At 38.1% G+C, this 22,735-nt stretch overlaps 1 protein-coding gene across 1 annotated transcript in view; it reads left to right on the top strand.

Moving 5' to 3' along the window:
* NUDCD1 (NudC domain containing 1) overlaps window positions 1–18,355 on the top strand; it is a 29,742-nt gene extending 11,387 nt beyond the window's left edge. Inside the window, exons 4-9 of the mRNA XM_009869872.1 lie at window positions 2,490–2,675; window positions 5,175–5,382; window positions 8,175–8,319; window positions 10,572–10,697; window positions 11,182–11,341; window positions 17,950–18,355. Coding sequence (XP_009868174.1) covers window positions 2,490–2,675; window positions 5,175–5,382; window positions 8,175–8,319; window positions 10,572–10,697; window positions 11,182–11,341; window positions 17,950–18,242 — 1,118 coding nt within the window. The 3' untranslated portion in view covers window positions 18,243–18,355. The remainder of the gene's footprint in view (window positions 1–2,489; window positions 2,676–5,174; window positions 5,383–8,174; window positions 8,320–10,571; window positions 10,698–11,181; window positions 11,342–17,949) is intronic.
* The last annotated feature ends 4,380 nt before the right edge of the window (window positions 18,356–22,735 follow it).

The following is a 22,735-nucleotide window of genomic DNA, read 5'->3' as shown; positions in this document are numbered from 1 at the left end:
CATTTGGAAGACAGGAAGAAGTAAAATTTTATATGTCTATGGTTATGGTAATTAGAAAACACAACAGAACTTTACTTTGTAACATTGTGTAATGCAATTCCTGTTTAGCTTGATCTTGTGAAATTGAGGTTATACAGAACTATTTTTAACAAATGTCTGTTGTACTTTTCAAAATGTTGTGCAGCTGGATATGGGATTTTTTTTTCCATCATGTTTTGGGGTTTTTGTTCGTTTCTGGTTTTGTATCCTCAGTGTTGTGGGATTGAAATTAGTACGAGATAAATAAAAGAACTTTTTACCTCATGTTTTAAAAAGAACTTACGACAAATGTTCATGGAATGAAATTTCTTCCGTAACACTGGATTTAAAAATCTCCCCCAAAATCTTGCAAGTACTTCAGCATTTCCAAGGAACAGATAATTTTTGTAATGAGTCAGCAGAGATGTAAATAACAAACTGCAAAGCAAAGAGAAAAATAAATTTTTATTTATTTTAAATAAACATCTCACAAATCAGAGTCTTGTATAAACTAGTCTTGAAGATAAGAACTGTTTTGAGGAATTACAATACTTTACACCCTCTTTCATCAGTGGGCAATTGCTGTGCTTAATTTTTCTTGAATCTCTGCCTGTGGGTGCGGTTTATCAAATCAGACAGTAGTGAAAATAGTTAATTAACAAGCCATTCCTCCAATTACCAGAATCTTTGTCAAAGCAAAGCCTGAAAACAGAGTTAAGTCTCTTAACAACAACAACTGTCAGAGTCTCTGCTGTGCCTGGTTGAGTAGACAAAGTGATCACACCTAGCAGTGTTGTTATTACCAAAGAGAAAAAAATGGAAGCGTGAAAATAGATCTGAATGGAAGCAGTGGTTAGGTCTGTTCAGATCTGGTATGTTACTTCAGAGGGCTTGTGACAAAGGTGTACCCTTTCAAAGTTTGAAACCTTGATATGAAGAACCACCACGCTGCTTTATTAGACTCAGAAAATGTTGCATGTTAAGCTTTCTTCTGGCCTTCTTTACAAGAAAAATCATGTAGTATAAACTCACTGAAAAGATCATGAAGGCTCACTTAAAAAATGTAAAAGTGTTCATGAGTGATGGAAAATATTCTACAAAAGGTTTGGTCACACAATGACAAGTTGTGAGGTTGCAGAGCCTTTTAATAAGCCTTTTAGATGCTTTAAGAGAGACGTGAAAACAAATTTGGTACGTTTCAGTGCACAGTTAAATGACAGCTCCTTCCATGAGCAGCTAACTTCCCCCTACAACAGACATCCTCCTTTTGATCATGTATCTAAGATGTAATTTGTTAATCTTCTAAAGCAGGTAATCCTGTTGCTTGGAGTCTTCTGTCTGTATAGATATCCTACTCTGTCTCTGATCAGAATGGTTGAATCTCTTCAATTAATATCACCCCCCCATGCCAACCAGACTTTTCATGAAAAATAGAGAGGCTTTAATTAACACCATTAAGAACCACAGTTACGTTATAGTTTGGCAATTACCCTTTAATCCACTTGTTGCTTAGCAAATAGGATAACTAATTGAGAGAATTTAAATTATACCTGGCTTACCCATTATTATCTGGATTCTCCTACGGCTTCAATGTTTTCTCTAAGCTTAGCATTGAGGTGAAACAGGAATGCATTTTCGAGTGCTAGAGTGGCGTAGATGATTTTTTACCATTACAGTCTGGTCTTGTCTAATGTCCCTGTTAATGAGTTCCCAGTTTCTTTCAAGTAAAGTTGTAGTTACAAGTACAGTGTTTTCTTTTAGTGAAGAAATTAAGCAAAAATATGAAAAATAAACAATTCCTGTGGATAATTTTACCACCTGTGAGCATTTTATCAACTTGCATGAGTTTTTTTTTTGCTGAAAACTTACTTGTGTAGTCTGTTATACTTCAGAAGCCAATCAGTTACTGAGGACTCTGTGAGCAGCGGGATTCTAATGGAAAAAGAACAAATGTTGTGCTAGAACCTATCATCTTTGAGTCATTAGTCATCATGTTTGGGAGCACAGTAGGGAACGGCATGGTCCTTGGCACCAGTAGGTACCACCTGGGACCTCTCCTTTAAAGGAGAGTGTTTTACAAAAGTTGAGGAAGCTGGGCACTTTCCATTACCACTAGCTATTTCATTGTTTCTCAGGTTTTTACAGTAGTTCAAAAAGTGTTTGGAAAACTTGTTTATACAGAGGCTGTGAGTGGTTTTGTGAATTACTGAGCTAGCTGTGATCAGCGAAGAAGAAACGTAAGAAAGAAAGAAGAAATTTCATAAGAAGAAACAGCAGTAGATTAATTTTAGAGTCTGCATATTTAACAAACTCATTGGAAAACAAAAAAAAATCTTTTTAAAGTCAGGTGCTGTGATTTAACTGGTAGGATTGCTTGGCAATTTGAAGTGCACTGAGATTCTCATATAATAATTTGTCTCCTAGAAAAGTATTACCGCTAAGATGTTATTTTATTTTTTTCTATTTTAAAGGTGATCATAGGTATGAAATCTTTAAAAGGAGAGTTTTACAAGGAAAATCAGTCCCCCATTATGCAGCAATAGAGCCGAGCGGGGATGGTCTAATGATTCTTTCCTACAAACCATTCAAATTTATGCAAGATGAAGACAACGAATTAGAAGAAAATGATGACACAAAAGCAACAAATGAAAAGAAAGGTGAGACTTATGTGACAGATTATGATAGGCTACTCTCTCATTTGGCTTGTCAGTTTAGGAGTTTTTTGGAAACTGTAGAAATACATGTTTATCTTAAAAACATTTTTGTGATTTTTATTTTTTTAAGGACAGATTGGCTTTTATTTGTTTTTACACCTGGAACTTGAATTACGCATAAACCCATATAAGAAGCTTTTTCAGATAGGAGACACTTAAAGAATTTTGCTACCCTATGGAAAAGGATATTTTTGCAAACAGAACTATAGTGAGGTATTTGCTAGCCGTTATATTGACAAGGTAACACCTAAATTTAGGCATCTGGCTGAAGTACTCAAATGAAGAAGCCAGTCTTCCTAGATGAGAGAGGGCATTCACTCCCCAACATTGTTGTTCATTAGAAAGCTCTCTGATATGTAATTTACTCCTGCCTTTGTAAATTAAAAAACAAGACAAAACTCAAAAAGCCAACCCTTCTTCTGTTTAAAGAATGAGAACTCTGTAAAAGATTATATTTTCTCAAGTGGGAAGGCAGTTCAGAAAAAATAATAAACTTCAGCAGAAGACATCCGTACTATTTCTTCAAGATCAGAACAAAATTAAGTATTTAAAAGTGTATTGATAAAGTTGTTTTATCATAAATATCACTGAGTTCTGTAATATGTATGTTTATGTAATTGTATTATTTCAGATTTGATTTTTTGCTACTGAATGTGAATCATTAGTTAATTAATCAATCCTAACTGAATTATAGTAACATAATCTTTGTTAATGGTGCAAAAATCTCTTAGGAAAACAGTACAAGTAAGTCATTATTCTGGAATGTATTAATGTTACACACTATGATAACTGTGATGTTGTCCATCTAATTGCATTAAAGATACTCTACACATATAAATCTTGAGGCAAAAGTGTCCCTGAGTGTGCTGAGCACCGTAATGCAACGTCTATGCAGCTGTAGCTGCTTCAGTGAAGAGCACTGTATGGCTCTTAGCGTAGCTCATTTCATGCATGTGTGTGCACTTGGAGAACTGCCAAAACCCAAAGGTCTGTAATTTGTGGAGAGCTGTTTGCAGCAGTACCTTTAGAAAACTCTTCCTGACACAAAAATGTAATGGCAGAGAAAGTACTGAAACCTGAACTCTTAGTTTAGAAAGAAGTCTAACACTTCTTTAAAAGAGAATTTGTCTTTTGCTAAACCTAGTGTAGGCTGTAATTTTAGTTGCAAGGTTATATGAAATTACAGGCATAATAGGTATCAGATAATGAAACAAGATGTGCTAGCAACAGAACTCTAATTTTTATGAGTTTAGAACAGTAGATAAATGTTAAAGCAGTTATGTTGCGTAGCAATATTTTGGATTGTAATTTGTTCTTTCATAGTCTCCTCTGCATATGTTCAACATTATGAGAAGGCCAGGGAGACAGGAAGTCTAAGCTACTTTTCTGGTGTCATTCAGTTTTTTTACCAATTAAAAAACTTAAGATCAGAGACCATCTGTGTCAAAATTTAGAATTTGGAAGGCTATCATATCTCAGATACTAATAGTTTCTGGGAATTACATTTGGAGCACCTGTGACTGATTCGTTGCAAACAGGAAGCTCGTGGTAATGGACAACAGTGTACGAGTCCTTCCAGAGTCACAGCTGCTGACATGAAGCTGAGATCAGTGAAAACTTGTATAGTGTTGTGGCAACTTGAGAGCTTCCAAAGCTGTCCATACTTTACTTTTTCTCTAAGTCGGAAGGTAACTCATACAAGATTGCTCTTCAGAAAATGAATGCATCTGTGTTTTGTGTTTGCTGTGACCAATGGTGCACTACCCAGTCATGCTGTCATAGCCTTCCTTTGGTATAAACATTTCTCTTAAAGGCCACTTCATGTAGTAGTTCAATAATCAAGACAGACATCAGGCAGATTCTAGACCCAAGAGCAAAAGTCAATCGTTACCTCTGGGCAGGCAGTTTCATTTCATTGCCATCACCCAAGGCAGATGGAGACTACTTGGTCTTCCAAAATCATTTCTGTTGAATAGTCAGTGTAGCTTCTGGCAAAATAGGTAAGAAAAAATTTTCACATCTTTGAATGGCGTATATTTCTGAGCGTGCAGTAGCCTGTCAGTACTGCTTCACATGGTGTCTGTTTAACCAAATTATTAATCATAAAAGTTTCAATGTAAGTACATTTTGGTTATCAGTTTTGTAATGCTGCAATAAACTTAGAGTAATAGTTAATGCTCATTGTGTAACTGTCAGTGTGTTTGAATATAGACATAAATATAAACCCCACTCCAGATAAGAGATACAAATGAACTTTATTCCTAAAAAATATTTCTCTGTTTTTTTTTAAATCAGAATATATTTTATGTAAATTGTTCAGCGTGGAAGTTTATTTCCACTCTTCCAGAAACGTCTTCCATATCTCCCAGCACTGCATGCTGTGCAATCCAGGATGGCGTTTGCAATCTGGTTTGTATTTTTCCTGTATGTTCCCAATTGCAGACCCTCTCTATTACTGGCAGCAGACTGAAGATGATGTGACAGTAACAGTTCATGTTCCTGAAGACATCACTAAGGATGACATAAAAGTACGCTTTTTCCCTGATAACATATGTGTTGCACTGAAAGACGAGTCTCCTTTGATAGAAGGAAAACTCTATTCATTTGTGGACCATGAAAGCTGCACGTGGATAATTAGAGAGGACAAAAGGTAGTGTGTATGTTTTTTAGTTTTCCCTATTGATAGGAATTGATTTCCAAGTGTGTACCGTGTCTCTGACTCCTAGCCCTGCTGGGAATGGACTCGTTTAATGCTAACCCCGGCATCCCTCTTTACCAGAATCTCTCTCCTCTGCTGAAAATAGTTCACTGGCTTTTGCAGTACTGTCTCACAATACTGTTGCTTTAGCTAATTGTGAAAGTAATCCCCTTCTCTTACAGTTGGTTACCCTGGTGATAAGCGATGTGACCAGCTATTTTCTACAACCACGTAGAACAGCCCTTCCAAAATAATAAAATCTTTAATTTCAGGAAAAAGGCCTTATGTATAACTGATGTTACTGCCAGAGCTGTACCTGTACTACACCAGGAAATTAGGAGTTTCAACCACTGAGCTGTGAAGCAGAGTCCTTTGCAACATTAGGAATATATCGATGCTCATAATGTTAACCTCCTCGTGCTGTTTTCCCATGCTTTGTCCGTGTTTATTGGCAGCCAGAGTTAATGTCCTGTTCTGATGTTGTCAGTTATGTTTCTAGAACAATATTTGGTGATATGACCTGCTAGAGATTAACCCCTGAGAGTCGGTATTACGACTTGTTCATTTTGTGGGGTTTTTTTTATTCTTTTTGAGAATAATCTTGTCCATTCACATCTAATTGATCACAGTGGAAAAATGAGTAGGTAAACTGCAAAATAATTTTCATAAATACAGTGTATTATGTAGTTATGAAACTTTGGTGATAAATTTAGTAATATTTTTAAGTACTAAAGAAAAACTACATTTTCTAAATGGCCAGAAAAAAATAGCCCAGGTTTCAAAATGTTGTCTAGTTTTTATACTCTGCCTGGGCTGAAGCACATATTCATTCCCCCCATAGTGATCTGGTAAACTCAAGAGACATGTTCACTCTCTTTCAATGAACTCAAGAAACATTTATGCCGCCAGTTGATCCACTCAACTGTTGATATTTGTTAATCGAAAGCAAAGGCCACCTTTTGTGTTGAGTTGAAGTCAGCTTCTTTGCATTATTCCTGTGGCTTCATGGGCACATCCCCTTGCCCATCTCCACTGGTGATCTTAACGCTGCAGGTGTTTGTCCACACTCCACTCGCAGGGATTTATTTAATCTGTCACAAATTCTGTGACATGTAACACTGGTTGCAGGCTGGAAGTGACTCGTGTGGATAATTCTGTAAATGCAGAACAGAACTGTAGGCTAAGTTCTCAACCAAAGAAGTTGCTTAAACATAAGCTAAAGTATAGGGTAAAAGGATGCTGACTGATGGGGGAAGGGAATGCAAGGAAATGAATCAGTAAGTAAAACCTCGTTTTGAGTTTTATTCTTCAAATATGGTTCATGACGGAGTTTGTCATGGATCTTCCAAAAAGTATAAGAAAAGCGAGAAGATCTATCAGTATATAATATGTATTTAGACATTTACTGCTTTTGCTGTCTCCTAGGATAAAGTGCTGAGCCACTATTTCTTGAAACAAGCAGGTTTGGTTAAATGGTTGCTAAAGAGTAATATCCATGTATGGTATCATCACGTGAAGAAATATAAGAAGAAAGCTTTTTCTGTGGAAATAGATAATAGATAATAGAAATAGAAATAGATATAGAAATAGAAATAGATAATAGAAAATATTTTTTCTCACTGGAAGAGTTTTGTAAATACTCTGTGATAAAGGACATAAATTTAGCAAAATATAAACTTGCCTACCTCATTAAGTGTATTTATCTTTTATCCAAATCAAAACCAAATCCAAACCGTAGCATCACACGAGCCATCACATCTAGTTGGACTCAATGATCCTCATGAGTCTCTTCCAACTTGAGATATTCTGTGATTCTGTCATTTTCCTTTGGTTTCCTTCATCAGAAAACTTGGCTTTTTTTCCAAAGGGTTGACTGTAAAAGATAGTCTCCAAAAGAATGAAATTGAGGAACTAATATTTGTATATAGATAATACTGATACTGCATGCTAAAATGTGACTTTTCAGTTGTTGTCTGTCAGGTAGAGGACTGTCATTGTAGAATCTGTAATTGTATCTAAAATGTGAATATAATAAACCTAACTCTTTCTGTCATTATATCCATGTGTTGGTTCATCTGCAGTGATGAAATGGAGTTGCTGTGTTAGGCTAAGTCTCTTGTTTTCTGTATGTTGAGTTAGTTACTCCTAATGGTTATATTGGATTTTCGTAAGGTTTTTTTTTTTGCTTTGTTTTAAAGGTTACAGAAATTGTACCTCTTCCGAGGTATGATTTTAGATACTCAATGCAGATAATTAACTGTTGTAGTATTTCTAAGGTCCGTAAAATAACAAATATTTTTATCCTACATGTCATATAAAGGTAGTGCACACTTAAGTAGCCCTATTAAGTACTTCGTAGGTTTCTAACAAAGATCTGTAGTAAATTTTTGTCACTCTGAATAGATTTCTTTACAGGTCATCTATGGTATTTAAAATATTTTAATAAGACTGCTTCAGGGGAAGCTACATTTACATTGAAAACTCTGAGGATGCTTACATGAATACGTTCTCTTTGGTTTTAGGCTTTTAGAAATCACATGCTGTTAGTCTGTTTCTTTAGAATATTTTCTGTCAGAATAGTTTATCTCATAAATTGCTAATGGTTTTTGTTCTGTGATTTTACATAATAAATTCTTTTCAAAGAGGAGGAATGCTCAAAACTACATTTAGAGCTTTTTGACTAATCTGAGAACTGGATACAGTGTTTTCATGTGCTATTCCTTGTCTTTATTTGCATATTTTAGTTTGGAAATTTCTCTAATTAAGAAAAATGAGGGACTTCGGTGGCCAGAGCTAATAGTTGGTGACACAAGAGGGGAATTCATTATGGACTCTGCTCAGTGCTCTGAAATAGCTGAAAGCCTGATGCATCTTACCTCTGAAGTCATGGTAAGGAGTCGAAAAGAAACCATTTAAAATTCGTGTACATTTTGTGTTGTCTTTTCTTGATATCCTAATACACACTTTGTGGACATGGCTTATCAGCTCATTTACTACTCGGAATCCTCGCTTTGCATTCATTTTTAAATGAAAGTTAAAACTAATGGCACTAGAGTTGTTAATATACTTGGAGCAGTCATATCATCTTCATGGGGGGCTGAATTTAGCTTATAGGATACAGTGAAAATAAGTTTTGTTCTCACACTTGCTTTGTGGCAGTTTGTTTTAAAGCGAGATTTAAGTAACTTTGAAGGATATCTGTTTCTTGTTTCTCAATAGGTTAACAACACTTTAATACTGATTTCCTAGGGATACTGTATTTGTCTTTAGACTGTAAGTGTAAATGGCATTTTTAAAGGAAAATTTAGGAAAGCATAAGTATGACTTGTGAACTTTCTGACATTACTATGGGTCTGTGATTACTGCTTATAGAGGGCATCTACTTGAAACATAATGTGATTTTTTTACTCCTATTTGCTTGATACTTTCCCTTTTGATTTGGTTAGAAAATGACATTTCATGTAAAACTTGTGAAGTGTGACTCCCCATGGGTCTCAATATATTAATTTTGGATTATTATGTTTTTTTAATAAGACTGAAATGTGTTGTTAAAATAAATTACATTTAGTTCTCTAGATTGATTTCTATCTTCTTTCCCTCGTATTTGTAGCAAGATATTGTAGCACATCTTTTGATTATAGGTATATTGGGAACTTCAAATTTCTTTTATTTGTGACTCAGTGTGCTTAAAGTGATTTCCTTTTTCTTTTTTTTTTGTCACAACTTTTCAGCTTGTATGCAATAATAATCATGTAAAAAAACCCCAAACAAAACCCACTTTCCTTAGGGAACTTCATTTAAATAAATATTACATATTTAGTTATACTACAAACTAGTTAGCTACAAATGTTTAATAAAGACACAGGATTCTTCTTGATCATCTCAATTGCTTATGGTAATGGTGTTTACCTGGAAGGTTTTTTGGAAAGACACCCAATGAAACAGTAAACCAAAGGCCATCAAGAATGCTTGACAGAGAGGAAGTGAACCTCAAAGTCTAGCTTCTACGTTTAAAGACAGATACCCTGTTTTAAGTCACGTGCATTAGCCTGCAGTGTACGACAGTTTTCCTGGTTTCTGTCGTTTAAGGATATTCCTTTGTTATCTCTTCATGTGTGGTTTCTTGGAACCTGTATTGTCTTAGCAATTAAAAAAGTAAACGTGATCTCCTTCACATTGTGGACTGAACCAACATAAAAGTTTGTAGTAATCAGCAGAAATAGATGAGGAAATCACAAGAACTCAGTATCTTGTCGCTGTCAGATGTGTTGAGTCAGTGACCTCTCTAATCTTTCCTTACACAATCGGTTTGGCTTCAGCTTTCAGCTTATATGAGCGGTCAAGATGGTGTCGTTTTTGTGCAAGAGGCAACATTATTCATGCTTAATGAGAAAGTGTATTCTGTTAAATAAAGGTCCCTTTTTGTTATCATTAAATTAGTTCTTTAAATACATCACAAAAGTAACATAGCTGGGTTGTATTGAAAATTATCCAAGGAAGATATCCTTAGCAGGAGTAAACTGTTTCTGTATGCAGTTATGTCTTGCTCTTGAATTCATAGTAAAAATGATGGGTTTGCCTTTTTTTTTTTTTTTTAAGCTTGCGGGATGTGGAAAAATAAATGTGCTTTTTTTCTTGTTCCGGGTGCACTGAAAAAATATGCGTGACAACTTTATTAATTTTAAATAATTATTAGCAAAGCTAAAAGCATATATTTAGAGCTACTTACAAAATAAGTGAATCCATTTTTTAATAACACATCCAATGGCAATCTGAAAAAAGCTTACACTGATGTAAATTTAGTAACCCACCATAGATTTTCAGAGTTGTTGTATACTTTTATATTTTTTCCACTTACAGAAGGGAACTAATTGTCCATGTTTTAGTGGCTTAGGTATTTCTCCTTATACTGAAATGAGTTTTGTTGTACCTAGCTCTCAGCAGTATCCTGCACAAGTGAAATATGTCTGTTCATTTTGATTAAGTACATAATATTGTGATCCTTAAGTATGGAAGGATATACAAATGATTCTTCTTGTAGTATTGAAATTTTTGTTAGGAAAAATGATTTTTACATCTATATATATGTATGTATTTTTGGTGTCTCAGATTTTCAGTGCAATTCACTGTCTATATTTCAGAATCCAAACCCTGAAAAGGAAAACCCTCCTTGTAACGCCCAAGAATTAGAAGAATGTGATGCTTTTCTTGAAGATGGCGCAAGCTTATGTAGATTTGATGGTGATACCTTGAAAGTCACTCATGTAGTAAGTGCTGCAAATTGTAGCAGAAGTATTTTAAACTGTTGACATTTCATAATTTTAATTTTCTAACTAATCCTTGCTCCAGTGCTTACCAGCTTTTACTGTGGAGGGACAGTATTTCTTTCCCTGGTGGCACTGCAGAAACCCAGGTGTGATTACTTAGAATCTTTTCCTAACATCAGAAATTGTAAGTTGGGATCCTCTGTCCTAGAAAACCATTTCTACACAAAACACGTTCCCATTTGCTTGTGTAGTGGACATAACACTTCCCTAAATATTATCCCAAGAACTTTCATAGCATCTGCTTGAAATATATTACCTACCTGTACTGTATTGAGCTGTTGGTCAGTGGGATGCAGCACTGTATTCAAATATTTTGTCAACTAACCAACACGAAGGTGTTGATCATTTCATTGTGGCAATGTGTGACAGAATATGCTCTTTGTGCTTTGAATCAGTGTTTTGTTTTTCTCTGGTTTGTTCACAGATTCATCTTGGAAGCAACCAGTATCTTTTCTCAGTTGTTGTGGATCCCAGAGAAATGCCATGTTTCTGCCTGAGGCATGATGTTGATGCTCTTCTCTGGCAGCCTCGCTCTGACGAACCAGAGAACATGTGGGAACACATTGCAACTTTTAATGCTCTAGGTAGGAAATTAACTTCTATGTCACATTCCTCTGTCTGAAACTTTAATACCTGAATCCTCATAGTATAGCTTCTGTTGGTATTTCACTTAACTGAATTGAAAGGTACTATAATTCTGTTGATAGCAGCATAGTAACTTAATTTTAGAAATATTAGAACATAAGAAATAAAATATTTATGCCTTAAGAGGAATATAAGCCTTTTCAGAGCATATACAGGATTCAAGCAGAGTACTCCACAGTAAAATGAAGAGTTCTTTGAGTACGTGAACTGCAGTGAAAAACTTTAAAGCACAATCACCACCTTTATACTTACACAGAAATCATCAAGGAAACAGCTGCAGCTCACTGATGACATGTCTAGGTGTATGTATGCTTATGGTAAGATGTTTTAATAAGGTTTTTCCTATCACATTGTCCCAGGTGACAAATCTGAAGAATTTGACATAATTATTCACTTTTTCTTCTGCTATAAGAGTTAGAAGGAATCAAATGATACTTGTACATAGCAGGTTCAAAATAGAAACTAAAAGAAACATTTCACATGTGTACATATAAGCTGTGGAACTCTCTGCCACAGAACTTCCTGGGCATGGGAAGTTTTCATGAATTTGAAAAAAAGAAATATATTAAAAAAAATCATCATGACAGGAGATATCAGTTGAGTGTAACTGCCAGCTCTGGTTCAAGAACTCTTCTGAAATTGCAGACTGACAGACAAGTATAAAATGTGGTTGTGAAGAATCACAGAAGCTTAGGGGACCTCTGGAGATCATCTAGTCCAACTTGCCTGCCAGAGCAGGTTTACCTAGAGCAGATTGCACGGGATGGTGTCCAGGTGGGTTTCGAATGTCTCCAGAGAAGGAGACTCTACCACCCCTCTGGTAAGAGTTCTTTCTTGTGTTTAGATGGAGCTTCCCATGTTCAAGTTTGTGCCTGTTACCTCTGTCCTGTCAGTGGACACCACTGAAATAAGGCTGGCCTCATCCTCCTGACACCCACCCTTTAAATATTTATAAGCACTGATAAGATTCCCCCTCAGTCTTCTCGTCTTCAGACTAAAAAGCCCCAAGTCCCTCAGCTCTTTCTTCATAAGAGAGATGTTCTAGTCCCCTAATCATCTTCATAGCCCTTTTCTGAATCCTATCCAGCAGTTCCCTGTCCTTCTTGAACTGGGGAGCCCAGAACTGAACCCAGTACTCCAGGTGCAGCCTAAACAGGGCAGAGCAGAGGAGGAGAGTGACCTCCCTTGACCTGCTGGCCACTCTCGATGCACCTGAGGATGCCATTGGCCTTCTTGGCCACAAGGACGCATTGCTGGCTCATGGTCATCCTTTTGTCCACCGGGACTCCCAGGACTTTTTCCACAGAGTTGCTTTCCAGCAGCTTTGCCCTCAACGAGTCCTCATACGTGGGGTTCTTCCTCCTTGCACTTGCCCTTGTTTAATTTCATAAAGTTATCCTTTGCCCAACTCCGCAGCCTGTCCAGGTCATGTTGGATGGCAGCGCAGCCTTCTGGTGTATCGGCCACTCCTCCCAGTTTTGTGTCCTCAGCAAACTTGCTGAGAGTACACTCTATACCTTCATCAAGGTCGTTGATGAATATATTGTGCAGGACTGGACCCAGTACTGACCCCTAGGGAACACTGCTTGTTACAGACCTCCAGCCAGACTCCGTACCTCTAATCACAATGCTCTGAGCTCCAGCTTTCAGCCAATTTTCAATCCACCCCACTGTCCATTCATCTAACCCACACTTCCTAAGCTTGCCTGTGGGGATGCTGTGGGAGATGGTGTCAAGAGCCTTGCTGAAGTCAAGGTAGACAGCATCGACTGCCCTCCCCTCATCTTCTCATCAGTCGTCATGCCATCATAGAAGGCTATCGCACTAGTCAGGCATGACTTCCCTTTGGTGAATCCTTGTTGACTACTGTCAACCCTGTTTCCTCCACATATGTTGAGATGATGCCCAGAATGAGCTGTCCATCATCTTTCAAGGGATGGAGGTGAGGCTGACTGGCCTGTACTTTCCCGGGTCTTCCTTCTTGCCCGTTTTGAAGACTAGAGTAACGTTGGCTTTCCTCCAGTCCTCGTTAGTTACTGCAATTAGCACTAAGAATTTGTTTTTATCCACTGTTGGAAGCAGAATTTTAAAGCTTAGAAACAGAAAGTACTTTGAAAAACATGGATGCAAGAATAAGAATTGTCGTATCGGATCAAGAAGGATGGTCCACATAGTCCAATGTTATACTTGTCCAGTAAGAAACAGATAAATCAGTTTTCATGAAAATTAATCTGATTCTGAATTTACTTCCGCTGTGACCACTGGAGTTTTCTTTTCTCTAAGTCTTACTTAGACTCATTCCTTTAATCATGACATGGGTGAGAAGATTTATTCCCTCCTGTCCTCAAATAATTTGACTGTACCACTCTTAGACTGAGTTCAAAATGAAAGAAAAGATATTAGCTGTTTTATAGAACTCGCATAGGTTACCATAACATAGAACTGGTTTTTGTCTGAGTTTTTTCAATTTATTTAGTTTTGTAGTGTGAATGATTATTTTTTTTTAATAACCTGCAATTTTAAATTAAGATCAAATTAAGCTGTAAGCAGCTTAACAAATCCTCTGACAAAAGAGATTAATTTCACACTTTGTCCTTTGTTTACTCATTTCAAATTTCATTATGCTGGGGGAAAAAAGTGAATTAAGTGGATTAAAAAGTTTTTTCAAATTACTATTAGTAATTTATTTATTAGTACTGTTTTAAGAATGCATTTCTATTGTTTTGAAGACAACAGAAAGAAATTATATCTTTGAGCTTTTTGTACCTAAGGTGATAAAAACCAACATTATTCTTCTACTTCTTTCTCCATGTGCTATCATTTTACAGTATTATATTGAAGTTTGCACTTTTGTATTAATCTCGTTTACCTTTTATGTGCCAGAGATGATGTAAGTCATCACCTTGTTTATCTACAACCAAATTTAGAAGTACTTTGCAAGAGCTAGTAGTAAAAAATCAATATTTTCTAGCTTAAAAGGCTAGTTTAGTTTTCTAAAACCTACAGTATTCAATATATTGACCAAAGCAATGATAGCAGTCCTTTTTCCTTCTTCCTCTGCTTGAACTTTTGGAATTAGTTTTTAACAAGCTATACAAAGATCATGACTGAAAAATTAACATTTTTCAGTTCAACTCTTGGACTGAAAACCTAAGGAAGGAACCAGAGGGAAACTGAAAGGACCGTGTTTTTCTGTTCTAACAATTTTCTGCTGGAAAACAAAAGCAATTGGTTTTGAATAGACCTTTGGCTGTTAACGTCTAATGATTTGCTGCCAGTTGAAGAAGCAGTTTACTGAAGGTAGCATGTATCTTCCACAGACTACTTATTAGTCTTACTATATAAATCTCGTGCTACTAACAGGGTTGTATCTATAAACCAGAAAAATAGCAAAGTGTGGCATTTTTTAAATTTGCTTTTTTTTTTTTTTAATAAAAAGTCTACAGTTTTTTCAGGAAAATCTCATTTAAATACAAATCTGCTGGCTCAAAAGCTTCTTTTACATGCAAGCCTATACTTGAATCCTACTTTTATTGTTAGTGCCAGTATTTAAATATATGAATAAAATTAATGAACTCGCACTTAAGAGAGTTTTTCTGGCTGTCCTAGTATTTCCCAGTACAGCAATTGATGGTCTAGCTATTGATAGTCTAGCTAATTGTCTAGTCAATTGTCTAGTCTAGCTAATTGTCTAGTCAGTTGATAGTCTAGCTAATTGTTTTGTGGTGGAAACTTGTCAAGCTGAATTAGAACAGAGAACTTGTTCTGAGGACAGTAGCAAGCATTTGCAGATATGGAAGGTTTAGAATTAACATTAAGAAAACCCATAAAACAAAACACCCTCAAGGGGTGCAGACACACTGCTGAAGTGTGCCAGTACTGCTGTGGGTTAGCCCTGGTTGACCCCAAAGCACCACACAGCTGCTCAGTCCCTTCCTCTTCCCCCTCCCTGTCCCCAGTGGGACAGGGGAGATAATCACAGAATTGTTGAGGCTAGAAAAGACTTCCGAGATCATCAAGTCCAGCCTATGTCCCAGCACCATCACATCGGCCAGACTACGGCACTAAGTGCCGCATCCCTGTCTACCAGCTCAGGAGCCCAGTTGCCCTGAGGACAACCAGTCTTCTTGTTAAAGACTGAGTCAAAGAAGGTATTGAGTACATCAGCTTTTTCCTTCTGTTACTGTGTTCCCCTCCTCATCCAATAGGGAACAGAGATTTTCCCTGACCCTCCTTTTGTTATAATGTATTTATAAAAGCACTTTTTGTTATCTTTTACAGAGATCGACAGATTAAGTTCTAACTGAGCTTTTGCTTCTCTAATTCTCTTTCTGCATGACCTTACAATATCTTTAAATGCTTCTTGATTCACCTGCCCCTTTTCCCAAAGTTGCTATGCTCTTTTTTTGTTTTTCCCGAGTTCTTGCAAAAGCTCCCTGCTCAACTACATCGGTCTTCTTACTCGCATAGGGACAGCTTGCTCCTGTGCCTTCAGAATTTCATTCTTAAAGTATGGCCAGCATTCCTGGGCCCCTTTGTTTTTAAGGACTGCTTCCCAAGAGATTCTCTGAACCAGCATACGGAAAAGTCTGAAGTCAGCCCTCTGGAATTCTGAGGTAGAGGTTTTGCTGACAACCCTCCTAAGTTCACCGCATATAGAAAATTGCATCATATCATGGTCGCTGAGGCCAACGCAACCTCTGACCACCACATCTTCCACCAGCCCTTCCCTGTTCGTGAGCAGTCGGTCTAGCAGGGCACTACCCCTGGTAGCCTCACTGACCAGCTGCAACAGGAAGTTGTCATCCATACATTCCAGAAACCTCCTGGACTGCCCTCTCTCTGCTGTGTTGTACTTCCAGCAGATATCTGGTAAACTGAAGTCCCCCACAAGACCCAGGGCTAGTGAATGCGAGACATCTCTAAGTTGTTGAAAGAATGCCTCATCAGTGTCTTTATCCTGGCCAGGTGGTCTGTAGCAGGCTCCCACTAGGATATCAGCCTCATTGGTCTTGCCCTTTATCGTTATCCATAAACACACCACCTTGGTGTGCCTAACATTGAATTCTAGACAGTCAAAGCACTCCTAAACATATAATGCTATGCCACCACCTCTCTTTCCTTGCCTATCTCTTCTAAAGAGCCTGTAGCCATTCATTCTGGCACTCCAACGTTCTGGCACTCCCACAAATGTTTCTGTGATGGCAATTATTTCATGGTTTCCCTGGTGTACAATACCTTCTACTTCCTCCTGTTTCTTTCCCATGCTACGGGCATTGGCATATATGCACTTGAGCGGCAGTACAGACATGGCCTTCAATGCCAGTACGTCACCTCGTGTCCTATCCCTGGCAGTCCTGGGTTTGTCACATATGACACCATTATCCACCTCAAGTGGGACAGGAGACTGCAGGCTGTCCTTAGGCTCATTTATAGTGAGTCTGGTTTTATCCCCTTCCACCTTCGAGCCTCCTTTAAAGAAGAGGGAGAGCAAGAGAAAAAGCTCATGGGTTGAGCTCTTTGGTCGTTTGGGGTCTGCTGTCATAATTGTGTCCCCTCTCAACTCCCTTCTCATGAGTCCCCAACCTACTGGGGGGTGGGCAGAGTTGGAACAACAGAAGACCACTGCACTGCAAGCATTGCTCAGCAGCAGCCAAAATACTGTGCAATGCCAACACAGGTTTAGTCACAAATTTGAAACACAGCACCTTATGGTCTGCTATGAAGAAAATTAGCACCATCCCAGCCAGCCCCAGTACAAAGTACTTTGACCTCTACCCTATAAAGGAAGGAGAGAGAGCCGAAAAAAGTAAACTCTAGCATGTTTGCTGTGCTCAGAGGTGCTGCCTTTCAGTGACAGCCATTGCCGTGCATTCTTTAATGTAAGCAAAGCAGATAACCTTTCAGAAAAATGGTAGCTCACTTTGCAAAGGTTATGTCTTGTGTCTCTATGCAAAAGCATGAAAAGGAAATCAGTCTAAAATAAGTCAGTTTACTAACTGAGATCTGTAATGGAAAAGGAATATTTTTTCTTCCTACAATTAACAAAGGTTAGAGTGTCTTGAAAAGTAACTATTTTTTGGTTTTCAGTTGGTTCTGAATAAAAGTTTTAAGTGTCTGTTCAAGATTAGGTAGGCTCAGCAATCTTAAACTGCAGATGTGATTACAAACCAGCAGATGAGAGAAGAGGGTTATTCTGTGTAGACTATTAATATTGGGCCAAGATGTGTATCCAAGATATGATCCTGCTGAGAAAATGGAAGAGCTTGTGAGGCGAAGAGGGGTGTGGGAACAGTATATCTATCTATTATGTACATACATACCAAAAACACCAGTTAGGAAAGTGTACAGAAGAATTGTTTATTGGTATTAAATTGATTCACACGTACCTCCAAAAACTGTTGGCTTATTTAATAACACATCTCTTTCTTTTTGTTACTAATTGCATATTATTTTTTAAGCTAAGCTCGACTTTGTTGTAACCAGTTAAAGTGCTGTTGAAATGAATATATTACTCATCCCTTCTTCTTCTTTTTGGGCTATGCAGGTTATGTTCAAGCATCAAAGCAAGACAAGAAGTTCATGGCTTGTGCTCCAGATTATTCCTACGCTGCTCTTTGTGAGTGCATGCGGCGAGTTTTCATCTACCGTCAGCCAACTCCTCTGTCCACAGTTCTCTACAACAGGAAAGAAGGAAGACAAGTAGGACAGGTTGCTAAGCAGTTGGTAGCAACTCTGGAAGCCCATGATCCTATCTTAGGCTTTCAAGCCACAAGTGAGAGATTATTTGTTCTCACAACAAAAACCATGTTTTTAATAAAAGTGAACTCTGGAAATTAATTATTTAGTATATCCTTCTGTAGCTTGTGTTCATTTGTTAAAGAACTAGCTAAATGATCGGAGAAGTTCAGTGCAATTTGAAGTTTGAGAAGGAGATATTTTACAGGGGATTCAAAATTTTTTCATTAGAATTTGTCTCTAAGATAGTGAGGAAGTTTGTCAACTTTGCTGTCACTGAAGCAAGCTTTTTCAGAAAAAGCTGTGTGAAAATGTCTTCTGCGCCAATAACAGCTTTCTCAAAGCAATTGTCAGAGCCTGCTGTTGCATAGGTGAATAGGTTTGTGCATTGGTTTTCCAAATGACTGTTTGCCATACTTCTGAGTTTTGAGAATTCAGTTCTGTTTTTAAATGCCACTGCTTATCTATGAAAGAAGTAGGCAGATAAAGAAAATAAAGCCTTGATTTCCAAGTATGAGATGTGTAAAGCGAAGAAGTGTGTATCACAGAGAAAAAAAATAATCCCAAGTTTAAATACCATTGGCCAAAAAAATTGTTTAATATTGTAATATTCAGTAGTGTTGAGTGAAATGTGAATGGAATGAATGGAATCTATTATACAGGCAGTTAATTCAAATGAAATAATTTCATTGTATAAGCATATTTTAGATAATTGATTTGGGACTTATGCTTGCAGTGAAATCTGTTCTCATTTTGGGAGACCCTAGAATAGCTTTTAATAGCTTTTTCCTGAAGCAAAGTAAGGGTTAGCGCACAGCTGGTGGTTACGTACTGAATGGTAGTAGTCAAGGTGTACTTACACTTTCAGTTGTGTCATTTTCATTTGACATTGCACTTCATCTCAAGTAACCAATTTACAGTTGGAAAATGGCGAGCAGAAGAAGCACCCGTATTGTAACCTGAGATGGGAAACTCAGAACTGCTGCGTCTGCCTCAGATACCACTGTAAATACTGTGTTACTGTTTAACCATTCTGTCTGTGATGCACAAGTCCAGATGTTGTACATTGGTACTATAAGAGTATACAGGCCATGAGGCTGCTTCAGTTTAACAAACTGGCTTGGTTAATTGTGTTGAATAGTTGTATCTGAAAATTTCTGTTTCTTATTTGAAATTCATAGAATGGTTTGAGTTGGAAGGGACTTTAAAGATCATCTTGTTCCACCCCCCCTGTTATGGGCAGGGACACCTTCCACTAGACCAGGTTGCTTAAAGCCCCATCCAGCCTGGCCTTGAACACTTCCGGGAAGGGGCTTCCACAGCTTCTCTAGATTTGTCTGGATCTGCTCCAACAGGTCCATGTCTTCCTTACACTGGCAGCCCCAGAGCTGAACACAGTACTCCCAAGTGCTGTCTGAGAGTGGAGTAGAAGTGGGAGACCTTCAGCCTAGGATGTGTTTGGCTTTCGGCACTGCAAGCACACATCGATGACTCATACCCAGTTTTTCATTCCCAAGTCCTTCTCTGCAGGGCTTCTCTCAATCCACTTGTTTCCCAGCCTGTATTTGTGCTTGGGATTGCCCTGACCCAGGTGTAGGACCTTGCACTTGACCTTATCGATGATTATGAGGTTTGTGTGTGCCCACCTCTCCAGCCTGTCAGGGTCCCTCTGGATGGCATCCCTTCCCTCCAGCATGTGGATCACACCACACAGCTTAGTGTCATCAGAAAACTTGCTGAAAGTGCCCTCAATCGCACTGTCCATGTGGCCTACAAAGATGTTAAACTGCACTGAACCCAGTACCACCCCCTAAGGAATGCCACTCGTCACTGGTCTCTAATCAGAGGTTGAGCTGCTGACCACAACTCTTTGAGTGTGACCATTCAGCTAATTCCTTATCCTCAGAGTGGTCCATCTGTCAAACTCGCATCTCTCCAGTTTAGAGACAAGGATGTCATGTGGGACAATGTCAGATGACATCAGTTGCTCTTCTCTTACCCACCAATGTTGTAGCCCTATCATAGAAGGCAACCAAATTTGTCAGGCGTGATTTGCCTTTAGTGAAGCCATGTTGGCTGTCTCCAATCACCTCCTTATTTTCTATGTGCCCTAGCATAGTTTCCAGTCAGATCTGCTCCATGATCTTGTTGGGCACCGAGATGAGACTTGACTGTAGTTTCCCAGGTCTTCCTTTTTTCCCTTTTTGAAAGTGGGACTTATGTTTCCCATTTCCCAGTCAGTGGGACCTTCACCAGACTGCCATGACTTCTCAAATGTGACGGATAGTGGCTTAGCAACTTCATCTGCCAGTTCCCTCAGGACCCGCAGATGCATCTCATCAGATCCCATGGACCTGTGCACCCTCAGGTTCCTGAGATGCTCTCCTGATCTTACCCTACAGTGGGTGGTCCTTCATTCTGCCAGTCCCTGCCTTTGCCTTCTGCGACCTTGGTCATGTGGCTGGAGCACTTGTTGGTGAAGACTGAGTCAAAGAAATCAGTGAGTACCTCGACCTTCTCTTTAGCCCAGGTAACCAGGTCTGTTTCCTTCCAAGAGGGCTCACGTTTTCCCTAGTCTTCCTTTTATCACCAATATACCTATAGAAGCTTTTCCTGTTGCCAGATTTAATTCTATCAGGGCCTTGGCTTTCCTGACATGATTCCTGGCTGCTCAATTTCTCTGTGCTCCTAGCCTACTTGTCCTTGCTTCCACCCTGTCTAGGCTTCCTTTTTGTGTTTCAGTTTGTCCAGGAGCTCCGTGTTCATCCACGCTGGCATCCTGACTGGCGCCCTGGATTTTTTGCCTGACTTTCTCTTTGTCAGAATGCATCACTCCCGGCCTTGAAAGAGGAGATTCTTGGATACTGAGCAGCTTTCTTGGCTTCCTTTTCCCTCTAGGGCTTTATCCCATGGAACTCTACTCAGCAGGCCCCCTGATGAGGCCCAAGTCTGCATTGACTTGTCAATTAACATTATCAATAGAGTTAAACCAAAAAAGAGATAGTTGTGACAGCTCCACCCGGGTTGGGTTTTTTTCGTGGTTTGCTTACAACTCCATAGCAAAGAATGCCAAACACATCGTGTACCGGCAGGAAAGCTGCTGCAATCTATGGTGCTAAAGTGCCGAGACAGATGCAAGTTACTGGCAGAAACAAATCCAACAAGTAGCCTAATAGTTTGTATCTTTTCCAATATTATTTTCAGATCTCAGTAGGAATCTATTGAGAGGAAGATAAATGTTTATTTTTCACAGTAAATTTTCAAGACTTGTAAAAGTGGAATGGTTAAATGCTGCAGTGCGAATTTAAGAGGGAGACTAGTAGCTGTGGACTGTTAAAAACCTCCTCAATGCGGGAGTGTTTTTAGGAACCTTATCCTTACAGCAGGATTATATTGTATAGCCAATATTGAAAAGTTTTGCCTAAGTAAGTTAAAACAGACTTGACCTTCCCTTCTCATTATGTTGTGGGTTTTTTTAAGCTGTCTTGAAAATGCTTTTTAAAAAGGCTCAGCGAATGTGTTGCTGTTTAATGACTGTTTTACATCTAGATTTTCATTGTTGGGTGATAGTGTCAAACAAGGTGGCAGAATTCATGCAGAAGTCCTTTAGAAAAGATTTTATGTAGCTGATTGCAGCATAAAGTAAGTGCTTTGAAATGGATATGAATATTACTTAGTAACCTGTGATTTAATCATTAGGAACACAGAGTTAAGAATACGTGATATTTAGGGAATGGAGGAGTGAAGGATGTATAGCCAAACATGCTTCTGTCACCTCAGGTCTATCGCAGGAAGCTTTGGTCTAGATGAGAATTTCAGCTGTTCTTTGTCAAATTCTCTTTACTGTGGGTCAGATATCTGAAAACATATTTCTCCTGTCTCCTACAACAGAGAAAAGAAAGTAAAATGGTTACTTCTTCAGAGGCTCTGCTATAATATGTAAAGACTAAAACGTTCTGCCCAAATGTGTGTCTTTTTCAAAGGAGTTCTTGTTTGCCCCTGGGAGCAACTGAACATGGGCAAGACGTTCATCTCTTGTTCCGTGTTACTCATGTATTGCATCTTATTTCTCAGAAAGTATATGTCAGTCTCTCTTTTATTTTGCTTTCTTAAGGATATTGTATTATTTAAAAGATTTGTTGCCTTGAGGAACTTTTCATGCTGTCGCACAGCAAGCTATTTTAATTAAATGACTGCAAGCCACAGGGAGGCACTTCCTCTCAGCATTTCCATTTCTGTTTTCACTTGATTTTAAGGCTTATTTGTTTAGCATATTAATGTAGGCTTATACAAAGTATAGAATGTAGATATTTACAAGAGGTGGTTTTCTGAGAACCATACTTCAGTTTTTCTAGGATTTTATTTCTTGAATTCTTACATTTTAAGACACAGTTCTTCCTGAGAGGTCCCAGTCACAATCTGTTTACAGAATTTCTGAGAAAATATTTGGCTATGATAGACTTGCATTATTTATTTCTAATATTCTTTTTCGGTCTTTTCCTTGGCTGCATGTTTGGAATGTGCTATGTATTCTTCTACAAGCTTAAATAAATGAATAAAATATTGCATTTTCTAATTGTTTTTAAGAATTTCTG

Source organism: Apaloderma vittatum, unplaced genomic scaffold (genome assembly GCF_000703405.1).
Source record: "Apaloderma vittatum isolate BGI_N311 unplaced genomic scaffold, ASM70340v1 scaffold105, whole genome shotgun sequence".
NCBI lineage: Eukaryota > Metazoa > Chordata > Aves > Trogoniformes > Trogonidae > Apaloderma > Apaloderma vittatum.
This window is presented reverse-complemented; position numbering and strand designations above follow the sequence as displayed.